Here is an 18,555-nt window from a genome sequence, read left to right as displayed (position 1 = left end):
GGAGATAGAAGATAACCAAGTGTCACACTTACCTTCCATAGTAGCCATGGCACAGCTACTATGGAAGGTAAGCGTGACACTTGGTTATCTTCGGCTCACTTTGTGTGGGCATGTCCTCCCCTTCGAAATGTATTAAAAAGCGATTTTCCTTGGGACAAGTATAGACTTTCATCTGCTTCAATATGCTGAAGTAGGAGTATGGGAGCGTCCTCCACTGGCTGCATGCTTGGATCTCCTACATCCTTCCTATCTTGTCTTATGCATGTTGCATTATTGAATAAGGGGAGAGATAGGGATAGGTTCCTCACATCGAGTGTTTTATGGTAGAGGAATTCATGGACTATGAAGATTCATTTTGCCTTTATGCTGTAAGAACTAGAATATAACATCACTCTGATGAGACCCAGATGGTCAAAACATCTGCTTGTGAGCAACATTGTACAACGAGCATATGCGTAGGGGATGCACGCTTAAAATCCACAGAAGCCAAAAAAAATGGGAAATAGTGTATATCTGTTGAACCCATGTGTATATCTGTTTCTGCCACTTGCCAACAATGATAATGCAAACTACTTATTATATTATTATCTATAGTAGTATTATTGTAAAACCCATAATAACAGCTTAGGGTATGTTATCAAGTACTGATTTATGAGGAATGTTAGGACCCATTCAATCATTTTTACTTATCATACATCTGCTCTAATTGCCCCTGGAGCTTTTGTGGAACTCTTTGGCTGTCTTAAAATGTTCCCTTAACCGTGAGAAACACTTAATCATTTGATTCAGAACTGGTCACATGTCAATTTTACATGGTCCCATTAAGTAATAGACTAATGATATATTGATACCATTGCCCAGTAAAATCAGGTATTAGCTTCTGTATCCCTTTGTTACTTTGACAACTTGAATCACTTGTATTATGGATTGCCCCTTCCCCCTATTTTCTTTTTAATTATTTCCATGTTGTGCTGCTTTTTTTGAGCACAGCAATTCTGAATGATGTGCAAAGATTTAAGTTCTAGAAAGTTACAGAAAATTTGACATGTATGGTTTGGATACCATCGTCATTTTTTACGGCACGGAGACAGAGCTTTCTTTTGTGAAATACGCATTGCAAATCAAATTTAATATGTACAGTGATGGGCATTTATATCCGATTTCATTAAAATGCATGTTTGCGTAATCAGATGATAGGAAGATATAGAATCAGTAATTTGCAAATCAATCACACATATCATGCAATATTTGCTACAGATACAGCAGATCATTGTTTTCTATGCAACAGCAGCACTGCAGGTACCTCCTATTGCATACAATATTTATTTGTAACCCTAGAACATGAGCAATTTTAACCTTTTCTTCTTAGTATTATCTGTGTTTTTCTGTTCCAAATCTCCTCCAGGCTGTATTCCTGAATTCTTTCCCAGCTGTTTATTCGGAATTGCTGAAGCTCTTTAATGTTCGTGAAGTGGCAAATTTCGTACATGATACTTTGGGCAGTCTGCCAAAGATCATGCATCTAGATGACTCCATTCAAGAGATAAAACTTCAGTGCATTGCAAAGACAGTGGAGAGCGAACTCTACAGTACACCTGGTAAAACAGAAAAGAGCCCGATATTAACAACAACAAAAAAATCATGTACCTGTCCCTGATTGCAGTATATGATACACAGTGTTGTGTACAAGGACAAGATGACACATTCCAATATATATAGAAATATAGAGTGGATACTCCTGTGTAGGCAAAGTAAAGTGTCACTAACAGGTTTTTATAGATTTTTTGACTTGGGTTCAATAAACTAGCAATCAACTTAGGCTCCATTTCTCTGTGTGAGTATTCTCCTGGAATGGACACCTGTCAATATTACCATCCTCCTGCCTTAGTCATTTAGTATAGAAACGGACTGCGTGAACCCTTACCCTTTACAAGCTTTACAAGACGGTAATTGATGAATCCGCGTAAGACGAATTTAATACAGAATTTGTTGATAGTCCCTCCATGGTGTTAAATGGATTCGCTATAACTAATTTAGTTTCTGGCCAGCATCCTAGACTCAATGATGTGTTTTATGACATTACAAATAGGTTGTAGATCAACAAGAAACAGTATTGTTTGTTTAGAAGCACCGGCAAGGGTGCAGGAAGATGTCTGAGTTTAACTGGGGAATGAAGGTTTAGTTCAGCAGACAAGAGAGTTAGTGATTTTAAAGTACCATCATAAATCTATATGGACTGAACCACTGATTATGGAATCATGTTATCCCCTGCAGTGCTACTAATCTGTTTCACACTGACTTTAACATATTTCACAGACAAGGCATCCATTCTGACCTTCTAACTACCAAAACACATTAAAAGTTAAAATATAGATATAGCGATATCTATCTGTCAGAATATATACGATGTATTTTGTTACTGTCAAGACAAATTAAATTTCATTTCAGATTTTCCAGCATCAAAGGGAGCAATTTTCCTTTGCCTATGCTATTATTTACACTTTACGAACAAGACACAACTTGCATCACCCGCAATGTCATTTCATAGACACTACCCAGTTTCATAGTAAAATTGCAAATTGCTCTGAGCCGAAATCTGTCGCTCACAAATAATGGTGGGATTACGGAGGAAACAATACGCCCTGCTCCAAACTCAAGGCTAATTCATTTTGCTAAAGTCTATTGTGGTCAGCCACCATTAGAGAAATATACTGGCCACATTCATTGACCCTTTCAGTAAATTATGCTAATCCTATGAAGCAAAGTTAATAATGTCAATCCAAGTACAAGTAAGCAAGGTTGCAGAAACTCCTATACTTATGTTCATAATGTACCAGTCCTATACGGTACAAGACATCAGAGTGTTATACTCCAACTTGCTTTCTTTCGGTTATTTAGACATTGTTACATTTGTAATAGGTATGTAGATAGATGATCAATACTACTGTCAAATATTCAAGTAGAAATGTATGTTTCTGTATGTTCTTATTTTGTTCATATTATGCCGTATAACTATTAACAAGCTGTTAACAAGCTGAAATTCTGTTTTGATATTAGATTTATTTATGTACATATTTTATTTTTTATAAATGTTTTTATGGGTAAACTAGGAGATATGACTATTAAAATAAACCACCATTTTTATCAGTATTAATGTTATAAATGAACATTTTCTTTCTAAGAGTGCCATCGCTGTATGTTTGGTTTTGGTAAAGTGCGAAAAAACGCTGCTTTGTACTAGGTCAGCCGCAGATTATAATATTCGAGTGTAAAAAGACCTGTTTCTTTTCTCAGAATCACGGTTCATTCTCCTGCCTGTTGTCCTGCACCATCTCCACATGCATTTGCAGGAGCAGAAAGATCTCGTAATGTGTGCGCGTATCCTTAGCAACATGTTTTGCCTAAGCAAGAAAAACAGCTCAGTAAGTAGTTGCAAGACATTTACTACATACATTACCATACAGTGATAGTCAAAGTGCTGTTTTTGAGCCTTACATGCGTGGCGTTGTCATGTCGCGTCAGGCTCTTCCTACTTTTGTCAGTGGCATATGTCAGTGGCATGTTGTCAGATGTCACCGTGCTCCACCCTTCTCGCTTCCACCCATACCAAATGGTTAGATAATGTCTGTGTCCTTAAAACTGGCATCTCACACACGTGCAATACCCAGGTCTGTTTGTCTGACATTCTGAAAATTTGACATACCTCCCGAGTGTCCCTTTTTAGGATCCCTTTCATTCCATCTCTCTATTTTCTCAAAATGTTTGGTGGGTATAAGTATATCCAAGTGTTCTAAAGCCAAAATCTGTACAGAAACAGCAGAAAATGTGTTCATAAATTAAACTGTGTAAATAAAATACATTCTTCTTCTAAATGCCTTATTCGGTTACATAAATAAGTATCTAGCTGTCACAAAGTCACAAAAAAGAGTCTTGCCAAGTTTATATCAGCTGCCACAGCCCTTAAAACAAATGTTTCCATTTTTGGCCATTTTAAATGTATGCTATTAGCAACTATGCCAGTGGCTCATGTTGGAATGTTTACATTTGGTTGGTAACAATATGGTCAGTGGTGGTGGTGAGATAAAGAACTTCCTCTTTCAAGAAGAATCAAGATTGGACTTGCATAGTGCATGGTTATATGTTTGTATAACTCTTGCTGACTTAGATAGTTTATTAGATAGTTTATCTCACAACAACAATAGTGAGGAAATTCCTGGTTGTTACGACCCATGGAGAGGGGTTGCAGCAGCCAGGCATCCAGTACAAGATAAATGCAGGCTCTTATGGCAGGATCCAGGTTCAGGCCTGGTCTGATGGTACAGGTGCCGAGGCAGGCATCACAAATGGAAGGGAAGGGCAGGGCTATAGGCATGCAGAAAACCAAAATAAAGATACCAAAGGAATAAACAGGCTACCTCTAGGACCAGATGCAAAACATGGGAAGATTTAGCTGATCATACTGCGCTAAGATATAAGCTTGCCACCACTGATCAGTACTTCACATCAGGCAAGTCCTAACCCTAGCTCTAAGTTACAAAAATAGAACTTCAAAACTAAAGATGCACCAAGGTGCTTACCTGTAGCAGGTAGGAAACAAACATAGTTACAGGCCAGGTTAACTACAAGGAACAGAGAAACATAAACTAAGACACAGACGTGCAGTGCCTGGATGCAGCAGCAAGCAAAAACATAGATCCTGACACATGCATAACATAGGCATAAGGCTATCCTGAAAATAATACCAAGGCCAAAATGAGGTTTCTGCCCTCAGATTCTGTGTTTCTGACTACATTGTTGGACTTCCTATTAATATAATTTCTCAAAAAGGCACAAAAGAAAAAAAGTCTCTACAATTACCTTAACCTTTGTGTTTCACCAGAACAAGACTACCAGTGTTTTATTTTTCCGATATATTCTGGTATTTCTGTCTAATAAATCACAACATTATATACATTGGAGAGATGCGATATGAGTGTAATACGGTACAGAACATTTACTTTAATCATTCTGCTCTTTCATGTTTAGGAGAATCATGCTTATCATTAAACGTTTTGAAATATTTCAGGAGAAGTCTGCCATGAAGGAAGTTGATGTGATTGTGAACACCCTGCTAGATGTACTGCTACGAACTATATTAGAAATTACAAGCAGACCTCAGGCATCAGGCACTGCAATGCGACTCCAGTTTCAGGACGTAACTGTAAGCAATGGGATTTTCTACTGGCAATGCTAGGGTATGCTGCAGTGTAATAACAGGTCCAGCCATTTCAAAACAAGGCATTGGCTTATCGAATGTGTTTATTCAATAGAAAAAATTAATTTGAAATTCTATCTCATGATTTTTTAACACTATTTCTCTATCTGTCCCTAACACATTATTTTTACATACACTGGCTGCTCTATTGGGGCTATATACTAAACAGAGCTTTTTACAATATTTCTTAAATTCTTGTTGTCCATTTTGCATTATATGGAACCGAGAGAAATAATTGCATGTTATTAATTTTAGGCATTTTGACCTTTTAATGATGGCTTCTTCCATAATAGTTACATGATTGATTCTTCCATAAATGTTTCTTTATCATTTACCACTAGGGTGAATTTGTTGCTTCCCTGCTATCTCTATTGAGGCAAATGACAGACCGACATTACCAGCAACTTCTGGACAGTTTCAGCACAAAGGATGAACTCAGAGTAAGTCAGTCTTATGACTTTTATGATTGAGTTTATGATTCTAAACTGTATTGAATGATCTTCTTTATACCATCTGCACATACATAAGTAAGTATACAGCTACAGGGATCTATACCAAAACTCTTTATCAAGGAGCAGTAATGTGGTGGCATAGATGCAAATGCAGCCAGCCACACCATGAGGTTTTAAATCACTGATGTATTTGAATTTCCATTACTGCACCTAAATGAAAACTGATTAGTAGTTACATAGTTACATATAGTTACATAGTACATAAGGTTGAAAAAGTTCAACCCTTCTACCTAACCTTCCTACTTCCAAAAGAAGGCAAAAAACCCCTAATTAAGCTACTTTGAATTCTGCCATCCAAGAGGCAATTTGATTTCTCCTTGGATCAAGAATCTCTAAAATATTAATTCTATTTATAGCCCTAGAGAGAGTAGAGTGCCATTTGGAAACGGGGCACATGGCTAGTGTGGTCAAATGGATCAGATGGATGGTCAAAGTGAGATGTTTTCTAGATAAAGGAAAACATTTGCAGCACAGATGTGATAACAAAAAATCACAATAATCAACTGCACTTGTGCAGAATTTGTTTCAAGATCCACATATTAAAATACAGTGATATGGCTCTTGAATGTGTTTTTTCCCAATCAGTGAATGTAGGAAAGAAACAATTTTAAAATAAAGTACAAATCAAAATACGCAAGACACAAGTGAAACTCTAAAATATATTTTAATGTTATTCTCTTTCAAAATAATCTTGAACCTTATTATTATATATTTCTATAGCACCATTATATTCCGCAGCACTGTACAGTGGGTAAACAGGACATAACAAGTAGTATATAACATAACAATTTGACTAAAATACATTAGGCATTTTACATAATTTTGTAAATATTCCAGTTTATATAGGTTGAGACAGAAATAATTTAGTATTGCTTTAATTAAACATATGATAAGCAATTTAAAGTATGCTTGGAAAAGTGGAACAAAATGTCTAACATTTTCACTTAAAAATTGAGCTTGCTTAGGCATTTCATAATTTAATGCAGTAGGCACAAAGCCCAATCCACGTTTTGAGTCATCAAAAACACAGAGGGACTGTTTTAAAACCTTTATGTAGAGTGTAATACTGAAGGAATTCAACCATGTATTTTTATCAGATAAGGTTGTCTTCTTAAATTATGGTACCGTATAATTAATTAGCATTTTCAGAATGCAGCTCATCAGAGTCCATATAGTGGCTTATCTGTTTTGTAAATTCCAAAGCACTTTCTTGTACCTGCCCGTCCAAGCTCAGTGAACTGGTCCCTTATTGATATAAGATAAACAATATACTAAAAAAAATGGGGGATACAAATACATCCTGCTACAAGGCACCTTAAGCAATGTTTAAACTATATTCTCAGTGGGTAGCATTTAATAGCTAGGTGCTAGGTAGGTCCCAAATTGGAGCGTGTTGCTTCCTCTGTTATGATCTTAACACCAGAAACTATTTTGATCCAAATAAACATTGCAGAAGCATTGCTTACATAGACTGATGGGTGATTAAATCCTTAGTGATATAGACTTCTGTAGAGTATAGCTCCAAGCAAGGACCGTCTAGGGGCTGAGGAACATTGGATTGATTTGACAGTTGAGGGTTTTTTTTTCGGTTGCTGAGGGTTTTTTTTTTCGGTTGCTCGGAGTAATAGAAAATGAGACACATATTTAAAAGCTCAAATGCCAATGAAAGGGTAAAGGGAAATGCTGTTATTCTTATTATCATCATTTTTAATAATGATACAAATCTTGAAACATAACCTTGCCTTTTTCTGATCTATATTTGCATGTGCTTGCATTTTGATTATTTTTTTGTGTGTGTCCAATTAAAAAATATATCCAGGGGCAAATCTATTTATTTTCTTTTCATTGGCAACTGAAATAACCTACCCCTCCTTATTTAGAGAAACATTGAATTATAAAATCTGTAGTATCATGCTTTATGGCTGCCTGTTTCTCATATGATAACCTATAACAAATCTATTAAATGGTCAACACAATAATGCACTGCCAACAGCTGTAATCAGAAATAAAGTGGTGTGTTATAACAACATAGAACTAAATGTGTGAAGCCATATCTATTGTTTTGCTGTAGAATCCTAACATTTATTTTGTTTCATTAAATGTATTTAATGTATTTAGTGATATTTTAGTATACAGTCAGAGTGGGGGTAACCTTTAGTAAGATATACAAAACTGAATGATAACAACTAATGCTGTAAATGTGGAAAAGTCAGCTGAACCTTCTGTTGGCTTCTGTGGTAGTAGCTCCAATCCTACAACTTTTGCATTAGAATGTATCCTTATACATAATCCCCATAGTTCCTACAAAGCTCAAGGCGCATATAGATATCTTACCTCTTTTTATGTTAACCATTTTCACGTGGAATAAGGATGCAAAATCGTTACCTTCTTTAGACGTTTTAATAAAGATTTGTCCGTTTGTTGTTTGCGTGTGCTGTAATTGTTGTTCTTTTTTTTTTTTTTTTAAGGATTTTTTGCTGCAGATCTTTACAGTGTTTCGAATTCTTATAAGGCCGGAGATGTTCCCTAAAGATTGGACTGTGATGCGCTTTGTTGCCAACAAGTAAGATATGAAATAAATAGTTTAATATACAAAAGTATGTGTTTTTTTGCAACCGCATATATAGGAGGGTAAAACACGTTTTACTTTAGGTCCAGAATTGATTTATTTATGATTCTTTATCTTTTTTTTTTTTTTTTGGACATTTTCTTCATTTTTACAGTTAGTTTCAAATAAAACAGAGAAGCAACATCAATCTGCAGCATTAAAGCTAAATAGGTGCCTGTCACCAAAGTTCACTCAAGTTAATTTCAATGAAGACTCAATTCAGAGGGAACTCTTCTAAAACAAAATTTTCTTCATGTAAAGTTAAACATACGACAGCTTACAACTAAGCTTATAGTAAACTGCCAAGGACCCCAGTTTGTGATCGGCCCAAGTTAATTCTCTGCTTAGGTTAGGCCTGGACTGACCGCCATCCAGTTTGAGATCCCTGAGTGGCAGTTATGATTGGGTGGTGAATAAAGTGTTCCCAGTAGCACATTTCATGCCAGACAATTGGATTTTTAGCAAGGCTAAGAGATACAGTATATAAAGACAAAGAGTTTTGTTTAAGACAACATAATTATTGCAGTGGAAATTAAATAAGTCGGCTAGAGGAAGGGCTTGTGATCCATGATCTTTGATACCTACAGGGGTTTAATTTGGAACTATATTTTTTAACACTTATAACACAGAAGAAAGAAACACCCCAAAAATAGGATTAATGTTTGCTCCGAAGAGTATTATCGAAACAGCAGTCTTGTCACCACCAAGAGCACAGCTGGATTCTAAAGCAATGACTTGGGTCTCAGGGAAAGTGTACACTGAAAAACAAACTCCAATTTGGGACACCGTTTTATATAAAAACAAAAGAACTGTGAAGGGTTAACATTGTAGGATTGTAATGTACTGGGTAAAATTGAGAAGTCATATTTGGTTTTAATCATAGCTGCTTAGCCATATCAAATTAAAATAATTTAAAGTATGCACTTGCAAAAATATTTATGATATTGACATTTTGACAGATTTTTTTACATTTGTGTAGGAAATAAAGGTGTCTGTAAAGTTTGTTTTCATACTTAGGCATTTAGAGTATTATACGTGTTTTATGTCTCTTACATTAAATGCTTGGCAAGTTTCCCTTCGTTCTTTATCTGCCCCATTTAATTAACTTTACTAAGGGTTGATAAAACATGTATTTGTCTATTAAATTAATAAAACTTTGTTTAGCAAATCAAGCTATGACATTTCTTTTATTTAATTTATTTTATTAATTATGAGCAATATTATTAATACATAAAAGCATGGTAAAAAAACAAAAAACTAAGTGCGGTCACCCAGTATACCGGTAATTTAAATGCAACATAGTCAAGGTACGTGTATAGAAATTAATTTCCTTAATACAAAATCACAGTACGCATCCTGGAAAATCCTGGGGATTTAGTTCAATTCCAGATAGAAAAGATAGAATGATAACTGGTAGGTAACATCAGGAATCCACGATATATATCTTTGGCATTTGCAACATATGCACCCTAAAACATCAAAGACAGGGGCTTGTGGAAAAGTTATTTAAAGTGTATCCTTGAACTTTATCGAAGAAGAATTACCGTATATCTTGTGACCCATCTTGGGTATTAACAATAGCGTGCGTTGGCCTGATTTTGAATTCTGTTAAATGTAAATTGGGAAAACAGATTATACTTGAAATAAAATATCAGGCATGGGAAACTGAGCTAGATAAATGCTTCCGGAATGACTGCTAACACTGCCTAGCACTATATTAGTTTTAGTTATTTGCAGCCGAGTCTATATTACATGCAGACAGACAGACAGTTACCACAGCCCTCTTGCGTGAGCTACACAATCCTACCCATCCATATTCATTGATACCGTGCCTAGTGTTAACATAGGGTATAGTAGGTAATATAAAGTTATATCATGCTCAAAACTTGGATACACCAAAGAATAATAAAACACGTTATGCCAAGGAATAAAATGTCTTTTTTTCTTATTTAAAATGTTAAACATGCACATTTAAAAAAAAAAGCAGTATTTAACTTAAACACTAGAGCTTATGTGTGTGGGTCTAGCCCACTCTCCAGATCATTCACACTCTTTAACACAGCTTGTACCTGAAATGGATAACTATGTTAACAAAAATGATGTTTCTTTAAGATAATGTATGGCTGCTTGTGTCCTCTATTATTACAAGGCTAAAGCTTTCACTTTTAGGAATGCTCCAGTATGAAAGCAAAATAAATTTTAATAAAGAATTTGTTGGGGGTTTTTTTTGTAAATCCACGCTTACAGTGATTCTTACTAAATGCAAGGTTTATTTGAAATCGAAAGCAATAACCCTGTAAATGATACCTATGATTCACATACCAAAAGCAGCTATTACTTCCATTTGTATGTTTCAATGATATGCCAAATATGGGCTATTTAAAGCGGAACGAGTGCACATATTTAGGGCATTCAGAACCCCAAACGGAACACTTTGCTCCATGTGACCATGATTACAGTTCCCTTTATACTAAAGAGGCTAATCTCGAAATTGTACAATGCTTAGTAATTTGACCTATTGTCTTTAGGTGCAGATGATTCCTTCTAAACCATGCCCCTGAGGAGGAAGCAGGCCCTTATCATTCAACAGAAAACAATTAATTAGCTCTGCCACTCAAGAGACCAATTAAAAAGTCAAAATCCTGGGCCATTCAGCTGTATAAAGAGCCATTCTCCCTGACTTCCAGTTCCTGCAGCTGCTCGTAATCTCTCTTTTGCCAGCTACAGGCCATGCACTAAAATGGACAGGACAGAGGCTCACGGGAACTGCTTGATGTGATTAAAAACGAAAGGCAACAATAAATAACCTGTTGTTGTGGCTGAGAGCTGATCAAAGGCATTAAACATCCATAAAAAATACATTTGTCATGTTACCAAGAATAGGCACAGTACGGCACAGCTCTCTATGGAATAAAATCGTATTTTTTTGGTTACCGCAGCAAATGAGCATTTAATATTTTCTGCTCTGAGAACTATGACAAATAAACCATTGTCTGTGCTCGGCGCTAAATTAGTGTTGTGTCATTTTAAGGACTGTTTGGTGACATGGCATTGCTGTATAAGTAACCCAGCCACACTGCAGCTCATACTTCATTAAGGAGTGCAAGAAAGTGTCAGCCCCACTGCTGACTGGCTGCCATTCACTAAAAGTCAAAGCCGTGGCTTTATTACTTATGATGTATCAAGAAATTGTTCATTTTGCTGTTACTTCTCCGAGAGGGTGAAGCATAGGCACAACTGCCTTTCAGCAGAAGTGGGAAAGCTGAATACAATGATGGTATTTAAACATGCATGAGGTAGGCATAAAGCCTTTCCTAACATAAGACAAGTACAATGACCAAGTAAAGGTCATTTGAGGTTTCAGGTGTTACAGCAGGTAGGATAATTGGCTGTATGCATCAAATTGTTAATATCTGCTGTCAGAGTCTGGTTTTCTATAAGCTTTTCCAAAATACAGATACTGTGCCTTTATTTTTCTGCAGTGGTCACAGATGCTAAGAATTTGTTAATATGGTTTGAACCTCTGTGTGCTCTAAATAATACTTTTTTTATTTTTTATTTTGCCAGTGTCATCATAACAACAGTTCTATATCTTTCGGATGCCCTTCGAAAGAATTTCTTAAACGAGAACTTTGATTACAAGGTAAGAAAGTCTTTAATATATATGTATTTATATATGTGAGAGCTGTCAGCTAACAACCAGGAGTAACATTTTAAGTAGAGCTTTTAATTGCAAGTTTTTTACAGTCTTTAGTAATGTTGTCTGCAGCATTTGAGTCCAGAATGATTTCTGCCTCCTGCTTCTTGCAGACTGTCTTATAAAGGTGCCAGTACCTAAGTATTGTCTGCAGGTGACGTTAGTGGGTAGTGATTTTGTTGACCTTCCTACTGAGTTCCCTTTTGGGCATCCTTCATTGTCAACATGGCTAATTGATAACCTTGGCAGCCTAATGATGATCCCGTTAGTGAAACAAAACGTATTATTATAAGTTGAACTAAAAAATCTGTGTCTAGTTGTCTTGAAATAGATTCTTCAAATACTAGTTTAATGACGTGAAATAGCAATTTACAGTTTCTGTTTTCTTCCAACAGATCTGGGATTCCTACTTCTACCTTGCAGTGATTTTTATTAATCAGTCATGTCTGCAGTTAGAAATATTTACACCATCCAAGATGAAAAAAGTGCTGGAGAAGTAAGCAAGCTTATAATATTAATAATAATAATAAACACATGTGCTGGTTGAATGTTGGTTGATTATATGTTGGTTGGCATGATTTAAAAAGCTCTGGTTTTATTAATTCCTAAATTCAGACTTTCATCTACATATTGGGAAACCACGACCCATTTGGTGCAACAATACATATTTAAAGTAGTTGAAATGTTCTATCCTCCCTTGTATTCAATAATTTTACTTTATTCACAATGGATATGAGTAATACCACTGTCAATTCATTTAAAAAGGTCCATAGATTTATTTTTCTTTGACTATTATTCTGTTATTATAGTTCATGTCGATATTCCTATAATAGAATACTTTGGACCATATATCTGTATGACATAGAAGCAAACTATTTCATTCTGACCTCTCTTCTTTCCGTAAGATATGGAGACATGCGTGTTACGATGGGATGTGAAATCTTTAGCATGTGGCAGAATCTGGGTAAGACTTTTGTATGTCATCTATTCTACAAAAGCTGCACACTGGGAGTGTTTTACTCTAATGTATGTATAGACCCTGGTTTTCTGCATTGGAGAGTGAATCCTACAACAGGCCCATCATTGTTATATCGACAAACAGATTATATGTTGGTTCTGATATATTTGCAAATGTGATAATTCAGTGGCTGGCTCACCCTTGCACGTTAACCCATCCTAGTTTATCAGCATACGCTGACACTTGTAAGTGACTATCATTTGACATAAGTACCAGATAATCTTCTCCCTGCATCTGTTTCTGACTCATTAATGCTGACGTGAGCGAAAGACAAGAACATTTAGAAACACGAGCTTGAGAACTATAATATGAAAACACAGGGATTCATTTATTAGATTTGTTTCATAATGTAAATCATGACTTCTTCTAACCTTCTTTCATCGTCCAAGTAATTTTTATATGTGATCATTTTCAAGATGTACATCTTAACATTTTCCATAAATTGTGAGAAAAAGAAAACCATGGTGGTTCCAGAAAGAATTACAGATTTCTTGTGTAACAAAAGAGTGTACTTTAATCTTGTTACGACAAGAGAGGATTTTGTTGTTGAGTGTAGATCTTATTTGTAATAAATTATGACATCATAACAATAGTACATTTCTATCTTTCTTATGCTGTGTAATAATTCCCATTGAAGCTTGGACTTCTGTCAGCCTCTTGGATCTCTTTTAATGTTACCACTAATTAAAGCTAAAGCTGCTGAAGTTAGTGTGGCCTGAAGAGGACTTTTTATTATTAAAATGTTAAAAGGATATACGCATTTTTTATTTACAAGAAGTACCTTATATGGGGGGTTTCTAAACCAGCACCACCAAGTCATTAGATATATTCAGTGAAAAAAGCTAACACCATATTACCGTCATTGAATCTGCCCTATTTTTTTTATGCACTAAGCCATACTACTTAAAAGTGTTGGCATAGAGGTTTCACGTTTGTTGGTATGTTATTGTGACATGAAATAGCGAATTTTGTGAACGTTTCTCTTGAGTGCAACACATGCATCCACAAAATCATGCCATAAGTGGTGCATTTATGTATAAATGTTTGGCTAACTTAATTGACCTAAGTAGAGGTATGAACTCCCATCACATCAATAAGTCATCCATATGTAAAAATGAAGGTGGTTCCATTTTAGACATTAATTGGATTATTAATTGGAGGCTCGGATGATTCCATTCCATAACCCAGTGTTGTGATTCAAAGAAACCTCTTGAATTTCCTCTTGAATTTCCTCAATTGCCTTAAATCATCAAATCCAAATCCATACATTATTTTCTTACAGGAGAACATAAGCTACATTTTATCCCAGCCTTGATTGGTCCATTTTTGGAAGTCACATTGATACCCCAGCCAGATTTACGTAACGTAATGATTCCTATTTTCCATGATATGATGGATTGGGAACAGCGACGGAGTGGAAACTTTAAACAGGTACTTCAAACAAGATAACAAAAAAATAATTGATAGTAAACTTACCCCAGCCGAACTGGTGCAGACATTGTGAAAAGGTCATCAACGAATCAAATCAAGTACGTTTGTTAGATGACCTGATATAGAGCTCTGTTCATTCATTCCTACCAAATTAATGCACACATGGGCTAAATGCACATCAAGGAAAGAATAGGGATGCATGAGATATGTGCTTTGAATAGGAACTAAATTTTTTGGCCATCATTTATTATAAAATGATAGAATTGCAAAACTGGTCCTGAAAACCCCTCTCTCTCGTTACGTAGTTTGCACCCATAATTTATCCATTGAGAAAATGTTTTATCGGGAATTGCCGAGCAGGAACATTGTGTGATGATTGAATGTAAAATAATAAGCATGGGAACCCTTCTTTCCCTTTTGGCATTGAAGAAGTTTGTTTTGTCTCGTCCTTTACCCTGTTAGCATGCTACAAATTAAAGATGTGAAAAGAGGTCAGTCTGTGGTAACCACTTTGTTGAAGTACAGTAAGAGACATGATCTGTGAGCAGAGTAGCCTGTATTTATTTTGGCCAAGCATTTTTCACACTCATACATTTTCTATTTTCCAGCTCAGAAGCTTGTTAAGTGTTCCAAGTACTTTTACAGCTCCCACTCGATTTTTCTCCTGCTGTCTCAAACCATTTCTCTACACCCACCATCATGCTGCTCTGTAGGAACATCGATTTGAAACATTGTTTAACACATACACAATAAATGACTTTGATTTCTGTGCAGGAGCAATGTCGTTAACCCCTGAACCGATCCTCTTAGTCAAGATGATGTATGAGCAATTATGCAGATAATCTTAAAAAAACCCCAGAAATAATGCTTACATGCTCCATATAATGTATATTTTTCTAACTTCTCATGTAAGATTTAAAAATATGCTGGGACTCCAAATGTGAAAATGTTCCCTATTTGTATTGCAGAATATTTACAGTGTTATTTCTCTAACACATCTAATATAGTCGCCCAACAACTACTGAAGCTTTTGATCGCTCCTTAAACGGGATTTCACTGCGTTAATTGCAGCTTTACAGAGGCCCAGATAAACTCCCAATGTTATCTTACATTCATGTCTTAGAGCTTCCAAAATGATAGAAAATATAACAGTCCGCTCTAAACGACTTCTTTCCTCACAATGACCTTCTTCACTTAGCTCCTAACAAACCACTTCTTAAAAGCAAATGTGTGTGGTGTTCCAGTAATTTCATGAATTTGGCATGGGTTAGGCCAAATTAGGTATTTTAAGGAAAGTTCCGTAGGACTGAAAAGTAGGTAGACCTTACAGTAACTGGTGGTCGGAAAAAGTCTACATAGCTGTTAGGCATCATTAGAATTTCATGGTCAACTTTTAAAATATGCCTAAAAATCAAGTTTATATCACTAAACCTTGGAATATTTTGGTGAATGATAGTTTGAGATGTTTTACCTTTGCTTTTTTGCATTACTGTGGACTTTTTTCTTTCTTTTTGAGAGATACAGAAGTTCGACTCATACATGTTTAAATGGCATGGAGTTCAAGCCAATGTGGCTAACGTTTAGACCAGACATCTTTTTTACAAACTTGTTGCAAAGGCAGCAATGTTTACCTCTGTCTGAACATGCATTAATTTAGACAAATATGGATAAATGGTCATCTGCATATGCAGGGTTTGTGGTCCAATAAACCAAATCTACAGATAATCAGTAACATATATACTTTTACATGAAAATGGACTTCTTACTTTATGGTGCATAGAGCATAACAAAAAATGCGAAATAGAATGGGAAAGCAACTTGTAATCAATGTGCATTATGTTTATTGCAAATATGCTAATTGTCTTAAATAATACATTTATTAGTAGATAGTCGAATCGTTACCTTCACCAAACATAGTGGGAGGAATTGGATAATATAAGCTGATCGTGATGATATGATGCAGAGAGGGGATAATTGGAGATTGATTTCCGAAACAGCAGTACAACTATAATGTCATTGATGCATTAATGGAGATACATTAGTGTTGCGTGTGCCGTTATCAGAAGGTAGTCATTATGTCCCGTGAATTTCGGAAGTAAGGAACATCTTCTGATTCCAGTGGTTTACCTGGTACAGCGTTACCGTGAATCGCAATGGCAGTGGCATTTGAAACGTTCATTTAGATATCTTATTTTCCTGCAGCACATGCACAAGGACAATGACGACGGCATCATGCGTGGAAAAGCATACATGCACACTACTAAGCAGGGGACACTAAGGAAGGAACATACCCAGGTTTACATGTGATAGAGCCCTGCAGGAAAAAAAATTAAGGCAATCTAGTTGGCTGTTCCGTGTTTTTTTTTTTTGTTTGAATCCATATATAGTTAGAAGCCTTCGCAGCGTTATCAGCTAATGCTACTCAGCTTGTAGTATAAAGTCACATTGCTCTATAACAATTAGCCCCGAGAACTCTTTCATGCAGTGGTAGCAGCTTAACACGAGTGACAATAAGTGAACAGTACACATTCCGGGATCTGAAATACAAGGGAGCGCAGCACTGAGCCCTGGAGGAATTCTTGCTGATTAAAACATCTTTTATGCATCTCTTTGAGGTGGAAGCAAAGCTAATTGACAAATTGGATAGCCTTATGTCTGAAGGAAAAGGTGACGAAACATACCGGGAGCTCTTCAACAGCATGTAAGTAATAAAATTAAAAAAAATATATATATATATATTCATCACGCTGGCATTTCAAAAGATAAAGGGGGGTTGTTGTCATGTGCTTTTTACAGATTACTATTCAATCAACCTAAATGTGTTAATTACCTCTGCAAATGCTACTATTTTTTCTGCGCTGTGTTTGGGGATGACTATGTATATCTCTTAAGTAGTGATCTTTTATTGAAAGAGAAATACTGCTGTGTGGGTGGAGAGTTGGCGTGTAGTGCTTTGAGGAGAAGGTAGAATAGGTAACGGCAGATGCTTCATAAAGTCTTAAATACAGAGACAATTTTAAGGAAAAAAATACAGTCCCAATCTGTCCCTCTGTGGCACTAATGATTTTTTTTGATTCATCTATCAGTGTTGAAGACAATCCTAGTTTGTGTACATGATATATAAATGTCCTATCTATATACTCAGGAGACCCTGAGAGTTTTGTAATATTATTTTTGCAAAAATAAATAAATAAATAAATATATATATATATTTCCTCCGTATATCTCCCACGGGTTTCTTGAGATACAAATCACTCGGATTTGTTTTTGTTTTTTTATCTATACGGCACATAAAAGCTGCCTGCTGTGAGTGCTGCACTCTGCTGCAGTTAAAGGAACATCTTTCGAGTTTTTGTGCCCAGGTAGAAATGGCAACTAATGACCTCTGGCAATAACACAAACAGCTGTCCGTCCTAAGTTACTTCCTAACTATACTTATTGACCTGAATCCATCTAGCAAAGTAATTGTGAATCCACTCATTACTTTACATTGCTGTACATTCTCAAGGTATTTACGAAACCATAGAATAGAATCCACTGACCAGCGTCATCAGGCATGCTTGCCAGATTTTGGCATTTTTCCTGGATTACAAAAAATGAAATCTACAGGTTTAGTAAATCATACTGATAAATATACAAAGAATTGGAAAAGAATGGTTAGAATACCAGTCAATATGACTGTGGCTAGAAAAATGCCTTCAAAATTAAATCCCACAAATACTGCCAATTGCAAGAGTCTATGCGTTTCTTAGATTCTTATATTATCTGATTTTAGATACGCATGAACTTATGCTTTTTATTAAGAATTTGCAAACCAAATAGGCTTCTGATACCCTTTTAGTGGGACAATGTTCACAGTACGAGATGTAGAGTCACGTAAGCTTTCAAGAACCATTCTACGGACGTAATGGCAAACTGAGTAGTGAAGAGGCTCCTCACTTGAACCTCCTCATTTTAAATCTGTACGTATGCCATTACATAACAGACGAGATATCTGAGCTCTTGGAAGGTTATGTGACCTTCAAAGATAGTGGA

The 18,555-nt window shown here is 35.9% G+C and overlaps 1 protein-coding gene across 1 annotated transcript in view; it reads left to right on the top strand.

Moving 5' to 3' along the window:
* The window catches only part of LOC149302783 (dedicator of cytokinesis protein 4-like), a 154,232-nt gene that overhangs the window by 105,262 nt on the left and 30,415 nt on the right, over window positions 1-18,555 (top strand). The window contains exons 23-32 of the mRNA XM_089481982.1: window positions 1,406-1,598; window positions 3,295-3,422; window positions 5,066-5,200; window positions 5,596-5,694; window positions 8,235-8,329; window positions 11,942-12,017; window positions 12,467-12,567; window positions 12,977-13,035; window positions 14,372-14,520; window positions 17,136-17,221. Of these exons, the coding sequence (XP_089338108.1) occupies window positions 1,406-1,598; window positions 3,295-3,422; window positions 5,066-5,200; window positions 5,596-5,694; window positions 8,235-8,329; window positions 11,942-12,017; window positions 12,467-12,567; window positions 12,977-13,035; window positions 14,372-14,520; window positions 17,136-17,221 (1,121 nt within the window). The remainder of the gene's footprint in view (window positions 1-1,405; window positions 1,599-3,294; window positions 3,423-5,065; window positions 5,201-5,595; window positions 5,695-8,234; window positions 8,330-11,941; window positions 12,018-12,466; window positions 12,568-12,976; window positions 13,036-14,371; window positions 14,521-17,135; window positions 17,222-18,555) is intronic.

The sequence above is a fragment of the Sceloporus occidentalis genome, unplaced genomic scaffold (genome assembly GCF_023333645.1).
Source record: "Sceloporus occidentalis isolate IW3139 unplaced genomic scaffold, rSceOcc1.0.p SCAF_17, whole genome shotgun sequence".
NCBI classification, from domain to species: domain Eukaryota; kingdom Metazoa; phylum Chordata; class Lepidosauria; order Squamata; family Phrynosomatidae; genus Sceloporus; species Sceloporus occidentalis.
This window is presented reverse-complemented; position numbering and strand designations above follow the sequence as displayed.